This window comes from Magnolia sinica, chromosome 14, assembly GCF_029962835.1.
Source record: "Magnolia sinica isolate HGM2019 chromosome 14, MsV1, whole genome shotgun sequence".
Classification (NCBI taxonomy): Eukaryota; Viridiplantae; Streptophyta; class Magnoliopsida; order Magnoliales; family Magnoliaceae; genus Magnolia; species Magnolia sinica.
The window spans coordinates 80,487,984-80,506,213 of NC_080586.1; the positions used below are offsets into that span (position 1 = coordinate 80,487,984).

At 39.0% G+C, this 18,230-nt stretch overlaps 1 protein-coding gene across 1 annotated transcript in view; it reads left to right on the plus strand.

Moving 5' to 3' along the window:
- Positions 1–18,230, plus strand: part of LOC131224703 (delta(14)-sterol reductase-like) — a 93,020-nt gene that overhangs the window by 58,950 nt on the left and 15,840 nt on the right. The window contains exons 7-11 of the mRNA XM_058220013.1: positions 847–967; positions 1,063–1,109; positions 1,737–1,818; positions 15,133–15,209; positions 15,785–15,904. Of these exons, the coding sequence (XP_058075996.1) occupies positions 847–967; positions 1,063–1,109; positions 1,737–1,818; positions 15,133–15,209; positions 15,785–15,904 (447 nt within the window). The remainder of the gene's footprint in view (positions 1–846; positions 968–1,062; positions 1,110–1,736; positions 1,819–15,132; positions 15,210–15,784; positions 15,905–18,230) is intronic.

Sequence of the window (18,230 nt, forward strand, 5' to 3'; positions counted from 1 at the left end):
CTGTGCTCCAATGTCCTTTTAATGTATTGACATGTGACTTGAAAATTGGTCACATTCGTTCTTAGTATAAATTGATGCTTTTCAATACCCTTGACTTGACTATGTTATTTTGAGCTTTTCACAAAACCTTAGCATTACCAAAGCCATTATATTAATGAGGTTTGCTAGCCCCACATGCACCCTCCCTACAAGCACCTTTGCATGCAGCACACGTGTCATTTTGGCAACTGCCACATTCGTTCTTAGTATAAATTGATGCTTTTCAATGCCATTGACTTGACTATGTTATTCTTTCCATGGAGCTTTTCACCAAACCTTAGCATTACCAAAGCCATTATATTAATGAGGTTTGCTAGCTAGCCCCACATGCACCCTCCCTCCAAGCACCTTTGCATGCAGCACATGTGTCATTTTGGCAACTGCGTAGAACATCTAACCAGTGCATAAGGTAACCCCCAACCTTTATGATGAATGATGACCCCAGCAAGTCTAAAGATGACCATGTGCAAATATCATGCCGTTCAACTGATCAGTTGGGCCACATCCATACTAAAATCATTGACGGTTTAGAAAACTGAAAATGTGACAATAGTCCACATTTAATGTACACATGATTTGCCTGATGAGTAGAATGTCCCGATTTTAGGGATTATAATTTTCACAGTTGGGGTCACCTTATTCAGCTTTCAGATGTTTCAGACACTTCATGATTGGTGTGTGTTGCATGTGTGGAGTGGTGCCTAGTGTAGAATCCTCTTCAAGGATTTCTTTCTTCTTCTTCCTCTTTTTTATTTTGGCACTCAATTGTATATTCTTCTAACAAAAAAATCTGTTATCTTTCTGCAGATTTTTCTTTGTTAGAGCTGGAATCATGGGATGGTTATTAATCAATCTTTCTGTTTTAGCAAAAAGCATTCAAGTTGGCAACATGCACCGTTCGATGATCCTTTACCAGCTCCTTTCTGTGGTACTCTTTGATGTTTTAGTTCCATTATTTCAATTTTATGCAAGCATATGTCACCTGGAATAAATGATACTTCTCTTCTTCATTTCCATTTTCAGCTGTACATTCTGGACTATTTCTTTTACGAGGAGTACATGACCTCCACGTAAGCCTAGCACCTGCCTTTTATATTATCTGGACCTTTTGGTACTGTATCTTTTCTCTGTGTGACAAGTCAGAACCACCCATTCTACTGAGTCAACACATGTATTTTAGGAGGAATTATACAATCAATGACCTGACAATACTTCGGTTTTCAGTTTTCAGAAGTCAGGCCTATGGTACAGGGATCCAGACTGTTGGTCTGTTGCTGCACCATGGATGGTCGATGGTCCAAAAAGCCTCTCAATGGAGCAATCCTAACTTTCAATGTGTGGCCTGAAAATATTCAGTTAAGAAGAGAAATACAGCAACCGTCCATGTTGGGTTGAAAATAGTCCCAAGATTGGTTTCTGGGATCTTAGCATTTGGTAGATTTTGGGGCATGGTCCACCCATGGTTGGACCCATTGGACCAATGGTCCAAAGTCACTGAACCATGGGCTCCACCTATGCAAACTGAAGACAGTATATTATTCATATTGTCAGTCAAACGATCATATAATTATTCTTATGACTTTCTTTCATTGCTGTTTGTTCCTTATCTTTTCACTTGGCTGGTGAGGCAATATCTATTGCTTCATCAATGTTTTAGTCTCATACTGACCAGTTTGCCTGCATTTTACCTTTTACAGATGGGACATCATTGCAGAGAGGTTGGGCTTCATGTTGGTCTTTGGAGATCTAGTCTGGATTCCTTTCACCTTTAGCGTACAGGCATGTGTATACTTCTAGAATGTTTTTGCTCCTTGTCTCTTTAGTTTGAATAAGGGTTGTTGTATCCGAAACGGGATCCAGTTGGCCTGTGTGGATGAAATTCTCATCCTCCCATATTTATGTCATACAAATGGTGTATATGTAAGATGGTCAAATCTAGTCGCCCTACACAACTCTCCAAATGGACCATAAGACAAAATGATGACAAGTAAATGGGACAATCCTAACCATGTAAATAATGTCAACAAATTCAGTAAGGGCCTGTTTGTTTTTCCAATTTCCTATGAAATGCAAAATAATGAGCCATCATTTTCATTTCCAGCTGTTTGTTTAAACAGGAATTATTGCTCATAAATCAAGAGTCAAATTCATTGGTAAAGGTAGTAGGTAAAGTAAATTGTAATTTATTACATTTTCACACAATAAAATTACCATTTTTATAGCGATTTCTGGGTGAAACAAACAATGTAGTAAAATCATCATTTCAGTCAAATGTAAGTGATTTCACCACAAAATTACAAGAATAAATAATCATTACCCATTTACAGCCGTTTAACGTTGTGATTGGGAAACCAAATAGGCCCTAATTGAACTTTAGTTCTTTTAATACCTTTCTTTAGAATGGTTAGGATTTTCCTTTATTAATGTTTGCCATATGAACCATTGGATGAACAGTTCAGATCATCATACACATCCCATGTGTATGGTATAGAAAATGGGAGGAAATGTTTTTACCACTCTGGGTGGACTGAATCTCTTCTCATTGAACTAATATTTCTGGATTATGCATGAATGTTATTATGGTCGAAAGTATTGTACTAATTAGAAAATGTGAACCCATGTTTGATGGATATTCAAAATGGGACATTTTCTTTCATTTTTCTGATGCCGTCTGTAGCTGCTAAGGTTCTTTCTTCTCAATTAGGACAGAAAGAATTGCCTGTGTTCTTATGTTTGTCGTACATAGAGGTTGACATATTTATTTCATCCAAGGTATTCCATAATGGTAATGGTGTAATAGCCACCACCATTACGGCCAAGGTATTCCATAACGGTAATGGTGTAATAGCCACCACCATTACGGCCTTTGTTTTCTTTCTTTTCTTTTCTTTTTTCTTTTTGAAAAAAAACCTGTTTCGACCCTATAACGGACCATTACGGAACTGTTGTAGGCCGTTTTTTCCCGTAACAGCCATTACAGCCCTGTAATGCATAAAGGTTACCACCGTTACTGTTACGTAACCGTCATAATACCTTGGTTTTATCTTATTTTACAAGAATGCAGATTACGTTCTAATATAATAGTAAGTTGAATTATGAATTGAGCAAAGGCGACTTGTGATCGGGAGAGTTCTCATTGTGATGCTTGCAAGGGACGTGGCATCGGATTTCAAATGGGTGTTTACTTCCATGTATGGGTTGAATAGAACTCGACCACAAATGGCTTTATGGGTGGAGCTGGATTAATCTCATGCAAGGTAGCAAGCCCGTTGTTGTGTGGGTGGAGACTTCAACATCATTAGATTCTCCCGTGAAAAATTCAATGGTCCAAGATTACAAGTATGAGAGACTTTTTTAGATTGGCTCAAGAGGAAAGAAACGGTGGATCTTCCCCTGGAGGTCGTGAAATTCACATGTTCGAATGGACAAGATCGGTTGGAGTATGTCAAGATTAGATAAGTTCATGGTTTTGGACGATTGGTTTGAAATCTTCCCGCAGGTTCATCAATGGGGCCTATCGAGGCCTATATTCGGCCAGTTCCCCATTTTACTGTCAGAGGCGAGGTACTCCATAATCGTAATGGTGGTTGTAACGGCCACCTCCGTTATCTTTATGATACGGGTCATAATGGACACCATTATGGTCTCTTTTCTTATTGAAAAAATAAAAAATAAAAATCCCAAAAACTTGTATTTGCCCGTAATGTTGAAAAAAATAATAATCCAAAAAACCTATATATGGCCTGTAACAGACCATTATGGGGTTGTTATGGCCTTTACAAGGGACAAACGTGCCGTTAATGACGGTTATAGGTCATTTTTTCCGGCCCCGTAATGGCCTTTACGACACACCATTGTCGGAGGAGGAAAATTGGGGCCCAAGACCTTTCTACTTTGAGCTTATGTGGCTTGAGGTCGAGGGTTTGCTTAGCAGGTGAAGGATTGACAAAAATCATTTTAGGCAGATAGTTGTGTAGGGTATAGATTATTAGTCAAGTGGTGTCTTAACAAAGATAAGCTAAGGCATTGTTGCAAAGAGTTCTTCTGCCAAAGAGGAGGTGAAAGAGAATATCCTTCATAAGATTTAGGTAATGGACTTTGTGGAAGGGGATTCGTTAGCAAAGGAGGAAAGGATTGATGGTCTTCAAGTATATCGATTACAAAAGGGTACTAAAGGAAGAGGAAATTTTAAGTGAAGGCAATGGTCAAGGGCGATGTGGCTTAAGGAAGGGGACAAAAACACATTCTTCCATAGTGTTGCTAGTGCTAGGGTATGATCAAACAAGATCCATAGTTTGTTGGTTCATAGGGTGAGAGTTTAGGATAAAAACCAACTGTGGTGAATTGTAAAATTCTACTTAGATCTCCTATTAGACGAGGGGTGGAAGCGGCTAAAGTCAGAAAATTTATCGTTTGCTCAAATTTTGGAGCTAGAGGCAAAAATTTTAGAAAATGAAAGGGAAATTAAAGAGTCAGTGCATTCTTTCTAGGTCCAGATGGGTATTCTATGGCTTTCTTCAAGGTATTTTGGGAGGTGGTAAATGAGGGTTTAATGGAATTTTCTTAGGAATTTGGTGAAAGATGGAGACTTTCTGCGGTGTTGGGTGTATCCTTCATAACCCTAACTTTGAAGGAAGAGCACAATTATTTTGATTGGAAGCCCACGTAAGATCTGGCTAAAATCCTAGCCTCCATATCAAAGGAGTGTTGGGTTCCATCATTTCTAAGGCTCAAGGAGCTTTTATGTTTGGTTGGTAGATCCTCAACGAGGCTTTAATAGCTCACAAATGCACAAGTTCTTGGCATAAAGGAAGTATAGAGGGGATTTTGTTCAAATTAGATTTGGCGAAAGTATATGATCATGTCAATTCGAACTTGATTACATGCTAGCTCGTTTGGGTTATGGTGAGAAGTCGAGGCGTTGCCTAAAGGAATGTGTTCACTTAGCTAGATTCTTGATCCTATTGAATGGATCAACTAAAGGCTTCTTTAAGGCTTTGAAAGGGCTTAAACAGGTGATCCGTTGTTTTCATTTTGGTTGGTTGTGGTAGTGGGGTGCTACGTAGGATCTTGGACAAGAGGGGTAGAAGTAGATCTTCATAAAATGGTTCCAAGTGGAGAGTTTTTCTCACTGGATATGTCAACTCTAGTTTATGGATGATACGCTTTTATTGGCAATTCAAATATTAAGAGAATGGATATTTGAGGAAAACTCTAGGTTGTTTGATGTGGTTTCGGGGTTGAAGATCAATATCCATAAGAGGAGTTATTGGGCACATAACTTTATTGGGCATATAACTTTAGATGAGGATGTCTGGGCCTTGATGGAGATTTTTAGAAAGTTGATAGTCTCCTGTCATCTTACCTTGGCCTTCCATTTTGCATTTAGAAACATCTATGTGACAAGGTAATAGAAAGAATCAAAAGAAAGCTTTGTAGATGGAAAAGTAGACATTTGTCTGTAGGAGGAAGATTAGTGCTAATTAAGGCAGTAATGTCAAATACACTAATCTACGTGATGGCTTTGTTTCAATGGTGGTGGCTAGTTTGGAGTGGATAACATGCGATTTCCTTTGTGAAGGAGCGGGAGGTATGCCATAAATTTCATTGCAAGGGAAGGAGATACAAAATCCAACATTTATCGGTGGAGCCGACATTAGGGGAGCTAAAGGTTAATGATCAAGCTCTCCTAGGTAAAATGGTTGTGGATGTTTGGTTCGGAAGAGGCTAGCCTATGGAAAAAATGATAAGAAGAAAATATGGAACTAGGTTAGGAGCATGGTTTGCTAAGGACTCTTCTCTTTGCAGAGCATCATCAACAAGGAAGGTGGTTATGAAATATGAACTTAAGAGTGTGGCAAGCAGATTCAAAGATTGGGTCGGATTTTGCTTGGGCGCTGTCGCATCCGATTTTTGGAGGACATTAGGTGTGGTGAAAGACCGCTTGAAGAGGTATTCCCTTTCTTTGTTAAGTTAGCTTAGAATCGAGACACCCTAGTTTTACGAAGCGGTTCACTTGTCGGTAGCTCCACAGTTTGACCCCTATCTATAGAAGGGATCTGTTAGAGAAGGAGATAGGGTACTGATGGTGGAAAATTTTTAGAAGAGCAGTTTATCATCCCAGTGTTTGTGTCATTCGTTAAGGAAGTCTGGAAGAATATTTTCGGATTGTTCCAGGCAGTGTTTTAAATATCAACGATATTGGCCGATATATCCTACGATATAACTTGTATCCCACTTGTGCGATACGAAATGCATAGGTAGTGTCGATATATCCCCCACCTATTCGATATGGTGAGCATTTTCAATTTGCAATCCATTTTTGTTGTTGTAAATCACGTTAAATCAGTGTCAAATGATTACAAATCTATGATTCTTCATGTTTTTCATGAAAATCATGGATTTGGGGCTTCGATTTCAAGATTTTGGGGATAGGGGGAAAGTTACAGAAAATTGGGAAAAATCAAAATTTCTCAATTTCTCGCAAATCAGTTATAATCTTTGTATCCAAACACAAAATCAAACATGTCACCTAATATAGTGATTCTTCTTTTGCTTTGAATGTATTGCTTGTGTTTCCATGCATGTCTTCTTATGTTTATAAATTATATAAATATACTTTAAATATACTTGCATCAGTTTAGTTGGACAATGCATGTATTAGGACCCCATACAAAGGAATCCCCTATTATGTGCACTTTTTTTTTTTGTAATGTTTTGATTTCTAAATGTGTAATTATGTCTTTTTCAACAATCCTTGAAGTTTCCTTGAAAAATTCGACCAATGTTCCCATGTTTCCCAACAACAGCGATACATTATGTGATACAACCAATATATCCCGTGCGATAACCGATATGTATTCGTATCCCGAGGGTGCACTATCAAACCAATATATACCTGCATTTCTATCAAACCTTCCTAAACTATAATAGGTAAACGGTTAATTAGCATGCGGTAAGCACTATCAAACCAATAGATACCTGCATTTCTACCAAGAGGGCCTTACTAGCTTAAAGTAAATGGGGATTTTTTGTTTGGCCACTTCATTTTGTTGAGAGTATGTGAACATGAGGTTTGATATTCAATACCATGCCCCTCTTTAGTATGCTTGAAATTCTGTAGAAATGACACCCAGATCCATAGCTCAACTGGCAGACTGAGTGGAACTACCTCGTTTCAACACTTGAGGTCTTGGTATCGATCCCTAGTGGGGGTGGCTAACATCGAGTGTGTACTGACATGGGTGTGTACTTACAAGCTAACCCAAAAATAAAATAAAATAAAATAAATTCTGTAGAAATGTATTCTCCTCCATTATCACTGGGAAGAGTCAAGATGGTTGTCTGAAATTGGTTGCACATCCATTTGTGAGAGGTTTTAAAGTGCTGAAAGACTTCTGTTTTGTTTTTCTTGAGGTATCTCTCAATCATATGTGATGCATCGTTACTGAAAGATACAAAATAATGAGATCCAACATAAGCAGTTATAGGAGATGTCTAACCATTAGAATGTATTAATTAAATTATTTTTCAGAGAGGAAACAAACTATTATGATATTTTGAAAGTTCACATATTTCACTATTGGAAAGATGGCCAAACTGACAATGCCACACATGAAGTTCATTATTCACACTGAAGTAGTATGGCGAGAGCTAGTACGAGAGTCCAGAGGATATAATCCATATTCTTAATGACCATCACCAACCACCTTCTTCATCTTCAGGTCCTGAAAAATGAGTATGAAAAAGGTTACAGAATGGTTTAAAGACTTTGTGAGATTACTTTTAGATAACGTGTTAGCAGAGATTGTGGGCATAAAAGAACTGAGGACAAGGACAAGTTGGAAGAAATAGGGTAAACATTTTCCCTCTATGTTCGTAAAGGTGCCATCCGCTACTTGCACTTTTTGACGACTAGTATGATCAATGAAAGAAAAGGATTTTTAATGTACTAGACTTGATTAGTGGTTCACAAGTTAATTTTCTTAAGGGCTATTGGTAGAAGAAAGTAACATGACAGGCAAAAGTCGTAGGTACCTATTTGCACAAGAGTTGTGCTCGATAAAGGTTTCTCTTGATATTTTCATGATTTGGATCTGGACTCATATTCAGTGCAGGGGACTTGAGTGAGACCACCAGTGGGATTGGAGTCACTAATACTATTAGTGGCTTGACTTTCAGTAGCTTTTACAGAAACATTATGGTCACCATGTGATGAGGACATTCAAGCACCATACTAGAGGAAGAGGGCTGAGCCAATCTCCTTATGGCTAGACGACCATTACATCCAATTCACACTCCTAGCCACATTGAAGACCTCACGTGCGTGTTCGCGTATCTTTGAAGACCTCACACTGGGAAGATGCACGTGGGCTGCATATAGGAGTTTGATGGACACATCAGACCATTGGATTAGGTGGACACAATGATTGGACTGTTAGATCATCATCATTGGACATCTTGATCGTGGACCCCCATGGGCTATGAAATAGTTTAGTTGTTTAGATTGTTTACATGCTTGTTATTTTTGGTGTGCCTTATATTTGTGTTGAGATTAGGGAGTTAGGAACAACTTTTAATTTATTAAGCGTCTTTATGTTGAGAATCTTATTTGAGAGCGTCTTTTTGTAAAAGGTATTTTCTGACACTATAAAAGAGAAAGATGGGTGTGTGAAGCCCTAATGCCATTACTTAGAAAAAAAAAAAAAAAAAGCTTTGTGTTTTCTCTTCTTTGTGTGATTTGAAGAAATACTCCATGTGATTTAGAGCTTGGGTGTGGTGTGATTCCATTCCCCATTCAACGGAGGTGCGAGGCTTCCATCTATCATCTTCGTTCTCTCTTCCCCCAGGTATTCAAAATCAGTTATGTAATGGTAACAGTCGTAATGGCCACTACAGAAAAAACGGCCCGTAATAGCTTCATAACGGTCCTGTAACAGTTTTTTTTTTCAAAAAATAAAAAAAAGAGCACTAACGGTCGATACGGGGGCCCTAATGGCTGATATGGCCCGTATCATAACGGTAACGGTGGTGGCCGTTACGACCATCATTACCGTTTTGGAACACCTTGATTTTTCCTATGTTTCCCCGCATTTCTAGTTATCAGCGATATTATCGGTGATATCGATATTGTTTTCGTTGCCCTGGCCAATGAAACTTGTAGCGATACCAATACTTCGAACTGTTAGAGTACGACGAATAAATCCCTTTATCTCATAGCCCAGGCCTCACATCGTGTGGGTTAGGACCTCGGCCGAACCCCCTTCGTGGGCCCTAAATCACATAGGCCACCCACCCCGAGCGTGTCCCCTCATCCCATGGGCTACCCCACTCGAGCCTGGTGTGAAATGCGCATTAATCACCCCCAGTGATGAATCTCGAACACAAGACCTCCTCCGTGGGCCGCATCCACCCCGAGTGTGCCCCTGCATCCCACAAGCGACCCTACTCGAGCCCGGTGTTAAAATGCCCCTGCATTAATCATCCCCAGTGAGGAGTCTCGAAGACGAGAGCTCCTGCTCTGATAGCAATTTGATGTAGGACAATTAACCACTTGCTCTAAAAGCTCAAACTGTTAGAGTATGGTGAATAAATCCCTTTATCTTATAGCCCAGGCCCCACATCGCATGGGTTAGGACCTCGGCCGAACCCCCTTCGTGGGCCCCAAATTACATCGACCACTCATCCCGAGCTTGTCCCCACATCCCACGAGCTACCTCACTGAAGCCCGGTGTGAAATGCGCATTAATCACCGTGGGTCGCACCCACCCCGAGTGTGCCCCTGCATCCCACGAGCGACCCCACTCGAGCCCGGTGTGAAAATGCCCCTGCATTACTAAAGCAACCTCTAGAGCATTCAAAGAGATAAAGGGCAAAATGAGCGAAGCTCCTGTCATGTGCCTTCCGGACTTTTCTAAAATCTTTGAGGTTACGTGTGACACATCTAGTATAGGTATAAGTGGAGTGCTTAGTGAGAAGTTGAATGAAGCAAAGCAATGGTATTCTACCTATGATAAGGAGTTCTATGTGGTCGTTCAGTTCTTGGGCCATTGGCGTCATTATTTATTACCGCCATAATTTGTCATGTTTTCTGATCATGAGGTCTTATGTTACCTTAAATCCCAAAGAAACTAAACCCTAGCCATGCTAATGAGTTCAATTTATTCAGGAATATTCTTTCGTTCTCAAGCATAAGGCCGGGGTCGAGAACAACCCTGCCAATGCCCTTAGTCGTCATGTGGCGCTACTTGTTGAGTGTGAAATATTGCATATTTCCCCCGTATTGTGCATTGGGTTTATAAGCATAAGTGTGCTTAATTGATCTAATTACGTATGTTTTGCTGTGCGATGTGATTTGAAGAGCTAAGATGAAAAGGATGATTAAAACGATGATTTAATGCTCGAAGAATGACCAAGTGGAGAGTTAGATTTATGGAGGACAACATTGGAGAATTTAACTACCAAAGATCTAAGAAAACCAAGCATTAAAGATGGAGAAAAGTTTGGAAAATCACACAGTTCAATAATAGAAATAACAAACTGTTCAGTCCCACTTGAGGTTGGTTCGGTGAGATTGAAAGTACATAAAACAGTCCAGCAACAAACAGTGAATTTTAGACTTAATTTGGCTCGACAGTTGGTGCGACTGAAGTGTTGTTTGGTCCCACCGAAGGAGGGTTCAGTGCGACTTGAGGGAGACAGAGAGTACAGAAGATTTTTGAGGAAATTTGGCTGGAGCCAAGAGACAAATTCGGTGCGACCGAAGCGTAACAAAAGTGCAAAAATTTGAAGTTGGTCCAAAGTCGGTACGAGTTTTTCTTAAGAGGGTGATTTACGCTCTTATAGATACGAATTAGGGTTTGGGAGAGAGCAAGGAGTTACAGAGCTTTCGTGTAGTCATTCTTTTTCTCTAATATTTCGGTTCTAAGTTCTTTTTTATGTTTTTGTTTGAGTTTAGTTCGACTATGACAATGTTTGGCTAAATCTTTTAGATAGGGCTAAGAGGTGAGGCTTGTAGTTATTTTTGATATTCTAATTTACTTTGATTCAAGTTACTTGATTTGAATAAAGTTTTGGTTTTTGTTTATTTTGACCTATTGTCGACTCCGGGCACTTTGTATGCTTAGGAAGGCTATGATTGTCTGCTTCTCTTTTGCAAGGGATTAATATGTAAAATTCATCGATCTATCATAGACTATGGGCATGATAGATACTTTGAATTCCTACGTTCAATAACTTGGTGCTTCATGTGGGAACTGAATTAATTGAAGTTCAGATCTATTTCGGTTTAAGAATTATGAATTAACTGCTCTATTATCCGGCTGGATAGGATAGGACTTCGATTTCAATTGAGTTTTCTAATTGAATCAAGTGAAATAGGCATTAAGAATGGCTAGAAGTGGATCCTTGGCACTTTAATGTTTTATTTTATTGATTTCTTCCTTTAGTTACTCAGATATTCACCATTACTTCTTCGGATCCTTGGCGCTTTAATGTTTTATTTTATTGATTTCTTCCTTTAGTTACTCATATATTCACCATTACTTCTTCTAATTCTAGGTTTAGTTCTAGTTCTAATGTGTTTTTGAGAATGCATAAATATAAGTTCCTATGGATTCGATCTTGGCCTCACTGAGTTAAAACTACATCGCAACCCTGCACTTGGGGTTGTCATCCGTTCGGATCTATCACTACTCCAGAGTATGAGTGTAGAAGTGACTAGGTTTGAGGGGTTTAAGCAACTGAAAGAAGAGTATCATATAGGCCCAGACTTTGATGAGTTGTACATGCCATTACGAGATGGTCAATCGAGTGACAACCGCGAGTTTGTCATCACTGATGATTGCCTATTTAAATATGACAGTTTTTGCATTCCCCGTACTTCCCTCCATGATTTCCTAGTTTAGGAACTTCATGCAGGAGGAATAGCTAGTCATTTGGGGAGAGATAAGACCGTTGCCCTTGTGAATGATAGATTTTATGGGCCAAGTCTCAATCAAGATGTAGCAAAGATCATTGGGCAGTATGGGACTTGTTAACTGGCGAAGTAGAGAAAACAAAATATGGGATTGTATACGCCTTTGTCAGTGCCATATGCTCCGTGGGAGGACATCAGTATGGATTTCGTGTTGGGCATACCAAAAACTATCAAGAAACACAATTCCATCTTCGCGGTTGTGGACTGTTTTTTCCAAAATGGCCCATTTCTTTCCATGCTCGAAAAACGTCAGATGCTCCCAATGTTGTTAAACTTTTCTTTGGGGAGGTGGTATGTTTACATGGTCTACCAAAGACCATAGTGTCTGATCGTGATGTACGCTTTATGAGCTATTTTTGGAAGACACTATGGCACATGATGGGGACAAGGCTTCAATTCTCATCTATCAACCCCAAACAGACGGCCAGACTAAGGTTGTTAATAGGAGTCTTTAAAATCTGCTTAGGTGCCATGTGGGAGATCACGTCAGAACTTGGGATACCGTTTTGCCTAGAGCCGAATTAGCATATAATAGTTCCATTAATAGGTCCATAGGCATGAGTCCATTTGAGGTTGTGCATGGGTACAAACCTAGGAAACCTATAGATCTCATACCGATATTTGTCCCATAGGCCAGCAAACCTATAGATCTCAAGAAGATGATTAATTTAAGTAATGAAAAATACAAAACGCTTGTTGATTCTCATCACAAATTCCAGGAATTCCAAGTAGGCGATTATGTCATGGTTCGTATGAGGCCTGAACGGTTTCCATAAGGAGTTGTCAAGAAGTTGCAAGTGTGTAGTGCAAGACCATACAAAATACTAAGGAAATTGGGTCCTAATACATATGTAGTAGACCTTCCACCTGCCAAGGGAATTACCTCTACTTTTAATGTGGATGATCTGGTACGATATGAGGGTCCTGCTACTTCGCCTTATGATCAATTTTCAAACCCTCACACAGACTGTGACAGACAATGACCCAGCCCCTAACCTATGGCCTCTACCTGATCCATAATCCCGGCCTTTGGCACACTTACCCGCCTTGCCTACTCGAAGCGAACAAGTTGAAGATATACTATATGCACAAAAGGTTTCCACTTGCCATGGGGGATTTCAGAAATTCCTTGTCAAGTGGAAGAAAAAACCAATTTCGAATAGCACGTGGATTACAGAGGCAGCGCTGCAGACTTTACACCCAAACATACTTGAACGTTACCAGAGTTTTTGTCCGCCAGAGGCGAACTCTTCTTAGCCAAGGGGAGTTGATAAGGACATCACATCACACATGCCTGCGGCAAGGGGGTGACCTCCCTTTAATGGTGGAATTTCTCTAAAAAAAACTACAAAAGCTCTTTGTTTCTTCTTCATGTGATGTGGAGACTTCTTCCATATGATTTGGAACGAAGGTCGGTGCGATGCACTTCTTTAACCACAGAAGTGAGAGGCTTCCAACTATCAACCATTGATTTTTTCTTCTCCATTTGAGGTATTGAGTTGAGATTTCATCTTCTTCTTGTTCTAGACCTCCAAGAGCCTTCCAAAACCCCTTCTTTGCTTTTCCCTTGACCTTCCCCATCACCCCTTCCACTACGGATCAAACCCTAGCCACCCAAGCCTCACATGTGTGATCGTACGGCCACACGTGTGTACCCTGCGGGCTGGTTTATACAGCCACTCTCTTTCCCTTTTGTTTTCCTTTTGATTCCCTTTCAAAATGCTCTTATCCTATACCTAAACCCTAACCCTAAGTTCCCAAATTCCCCAAACCCTAATTCCCTTAATTCACTTCAATTTCATAACACCCAATCATCCAAACCCTAATTCCTTTTAATTACGACCCAAATCCCCAAAATTTTCTCATCCAATTGGAACAATTAAGCTGTAATTTCATTCTTCCCCAAATTTCTCTAACCCTAGATTTACCCTTATCTTGATTTAGCAAGCCCTAGATAGTATTAGGTTTTCCTCCTTGTATATCCCTACATCTTTTAGATCCCAATTTTCCGTATTTAATGATCATGTAGGATGATGTTTGACAACTTAACCCTGAAGTATGTATGAATTCTTCTTAGAATCTTGAGATTTGTAATCATGTTAGCATGGTTTGTGATTTTTTTAATTAATTTAATTTTTCTGATTGATCTCATTGATTATTTGGCTTCATACATTGGTACTGCATCAAAGATCGAAATTAGTTGCATGATCCTTCTGATCAGGTGCTGCTCCCGCTTTGAATCACATTTTCTAGCTGTTTATACTTGGTAACATTTTGAAAGAGATGCTTCCCTGCTCCCACTCCTGAATCTGTTGCCGCTTCGCATCACACTTTGTGCAACTTTTGGGTGAACACATCAAAACATCACCCAAACAAAATAACAATGATTGTTCATTCTTAGATGGAAAAAATAAAAATAAAAATCGGCAAGTCCAAAAAATCAGATGCCGATTGTGATCACTATTATGAATATCAACAGCCGAGATCAAATCTGAGTAAATTTTACTAACCTTTTAATGGTGAAAGAACCTCGACAATACTTGGAATACTTTATTCTCCCCTGTCAGATTCTACACTCATCTGTACCCATGGACTAGTGAAGTGGGCCCGACCTTGAAACCACAAACACAGTTAGAAGAGGTGACCAAAGAAGACAAATGGTATATCCTCGATCAGCCTGCTTTTATACTATGTTTTGAGATCTGAATCTTAATAATCCAGAAAAGCAGAGAAAGAAGAGAGAGATCATGTTGTGAGATTCTCATGGGGGGGATAGTGCAACCAAGGGAGGGAGGAACAGGTGGAAAGAGAGTTTATTGAATAATTACATTCTTATGGCGAGTTAGCTGGTATACAAAAGATTTCAGTACCTTGTCCCCAACACAGGCAACATATTCTGCAGGTATATGCATAAATGCATTCCTTTAACATAAATTACATCTAAAGTTTCATAGCAACCGGTCATGTATCTCTTGTACTGAGCTCAAGTACAACAGCAATTATTATTATTTGTGCTTGTGAATTGAACCATTAATACCATTGATATCCCTCTCAATTTCTTCCATGTATTGTCTATGATTCTTTCAAGTGATTTGACTGTTCTATCACTGGTCCAGGGTTGGTGGCTTTTGGGAAACAAAGTGGAGCTAACAAAAGCAGCTGTTGTTGCCAACTGCTTAAGTTTTTTAATTGGGTAAACAAATTTCAATATTTATTGGAGAATACTCCAGTGCATGAGAGCATTCCCACGCCCCTAGCTGCATTTGGACATGTGGGCAGTAGCATTGATCTGGACTGTCCAGTAGGTCTAACCAACCTTCTTGAGCTACTGTGGAAAGATCATGCTGAGTGGGCATGGTTGAACCAAATTGATTATTTAGAACCGTAAGAAATCAAAGGTGAAGTCCTCTGAATGAAAGATTGGTGATTGGACCTCCTTTTTCTGTAAATGATCTTGACCTTCCACTTCTGTATGCTATTGATTGGATAGTTATGATAATTCCAACTAGTGTATTTTTTATCAAGGTGGCTTATGAGGAGTGGTTTGGACCAAATGGGGACTGGATCAACGATATGGACTGCTCATGTGTCCACTGGGTGTGTGGAATGTTCCCATGCACTTGTCACACTAGAGCATTTTTCTTTTTTTTATTATTTGACAATCAGGATATTGCATTCATTTGGGGAACACCTACCTTAAATAGCAAACTTTGTTAGTAGGCAGTTTCTAGAAATTTCTAGTTCTCAAACTGTCCTTGTCTTGTGCAGGTATCGAGTTTTTAGAGGAGCCAACAAGCAAAAGCATGTTTTCAAGAAAAACCCCAAAGCTCATATATGGGGCAAGCCTCCAAAAGTCATTGGAGGGAAGTTGCTTGCTTCAGGTTACTGGTAAGGTTCTGAAAGTTTTCTGTTTTTCTGGTGCATTTGCAATTTATTTTCAAAGCATGCTTTTCTGTTACCACTGAGATTGGTGTAATCTCAGGTTAGGCCTGAAGTTTTACCTGCTTGTGATTAGGGGTGGTTGATTCCATTCCTGATTGGTGTGCTGCCACATTTCCGAATGTGCCCTTGGGGGTAATTTAGGTACTGGTGAAGTCTTTACTAGGTAATTAGTTTCTTGTGTTTGGTACTGGTAGTTTTTAGGGAGAGAGAAAAGGGGTACAGTGTTTATTTTTAATTCTTTTTTCAAAAGAGAAAAAGAAAAAGAAAAAAAGATCTATTGGAGGTGTAAATAAAAGTGTTTACATGGTAAAATGTTACTCAACTTGCCAAGTGGAATCAGTTGCTTGCCTTTTTAAATGAGATATTTACAAGGTTTAAAGAGTTTCCACCCCTTTCACCATGGTCCTGAATATTGGAATCGGGGGCGTATCAGCCCAACAGAAAAATGATACGGTATACCGTCATGTATTGGTATTGCTTGTATTGAACTATATCGGCCCACGTCAATCAAAATTTTATTTTAAGCGAAAGAAATAAGGGGAGATATCAGAAAAAGGAATACATTAGATATTCAAGAATCTATCCTTCATCAAAAAAAAGGAATACATGAGATATTCAAGAATCTATCCTACTTTTTTTTTTTTTTTTCGTATTTTGGGCACGTATCTAATGGTTTATCAGATTTTTTAATATATCAGAATGTTGCTTGTTGGCTTGACCTGTTGGAAGTCAACCAAACAGGGTCTAATTCAACACAAGTCAAGCATGATTTAGTGATTATGGTCTATTACATTGGTATACAACAAAAGGAAATTGAAGTACAAAAAAAAGGTGATGGCTTTTCCCTTCTTTTTTTTTTCCTTTTTTTTTAAAATTTTTTTCCATAATGGTCAAATCCACTTCGATTTATCAAATCCCACTCAAATCCTTTGTTTTCATCCCCAAAATAGTTCTAGATCTTATCTAAAGTGACTATGTAACCCTTCTCCATCGTTTAAATGAAAAAAAAAAAAAACAGAGAGAGGAGGAAAAATAAGAGAAATTTTGAAAAAAGTTTTAAATTTAGGCTTTCATAGCCAGCTCTGCCATATCGCCCCCAGTTATTGGAGTGGGCCAATATGCCTCGTACATCGTATTAGGCCGATAAGGATATAATATGGCCATATCGGCCAATACGATACAAATATTCAAAACAATGGCTTTCACAACATCCAGAGCTTTGTGTAAATTGTTTACAACTTGTAGACATGTATAGTTCTGGACCATGGGTCCTCTCTCTGTGGACTGTGGCCTTCTCTCTGTGGATTGCAGGCCTTCTCCTATTTTCCTCTTATTTCTCTCATTATTTTTCTTTCTTTTCTTTTTCCTATTTTTCCCTTGGTTTCAAGGGTATTTTATGTAATTTGGGGCATCACTTGATATAAATAAGAAGGGGCCTGGACTTACTAGTTAGAGTTTTTCTCTCCTAGGGGCGTTTTTCTCTCTAACATGGCATCGGAGCAAAAAAACTCCCAGGGTTTTCTCCTTTTCCTCCCTTCTTGATCTCCTTTTCTCTCTTCTCCATTTTTACTTCAATTTTCTTTTCTTTTCTTTTTTCTCAAATTTCTCTCAGTTTGAGAGTCGTTGCAGCCTAATCAACGATTGAATGTAATTAACGAGGGATCTTGCTACAGATTCTAATTTTCTTTGAAAAGTCGCTGGACATTTAGTATTCATTAGGTTTTTGGGGTGTTTTTCTTCAAGTTGTTTGCATAAACTGGTCTGTGGCAGCTAGGGCTTGCTGGATAGTTTTTTGGGTTCCTTTTGTCCTAATTTATTGGGATTCTTTTACAGCAAGCAATTAGTATTTGAGATTTAAAAAAATAAATAAATAAAATAAAATAAAATTGTAAGATTATCAAGATTTGTTGATATTTGGTGAATTTACTCGTAAGATCCTCTTTTCCTTTTTTTGTTGCTTGATTTGGAACTACAAGGATTGGTATCTTTTTTGAATTTTTTGGAAATTGCCAAAAGCAACAGTTGGTCGTAGCAGTTTTTTATTATTATTATTGATTAGTGTGAAATCTTGATGTAGAACGGGTCACGGATACGTTCATGGCTAATATGGACTGAAGAAAAGAAGCCAACAAGGATCGATGACATTTAGCATGGTTAGACCAATCGACCAATTACAGGTCGAAATTCTGCAAGAAATTCCAGAATTGGTGCTGGACAATTCCTACCAGTTTTGACAGGTTGATAGATCTTGTCGATACATTCATGGCTAATA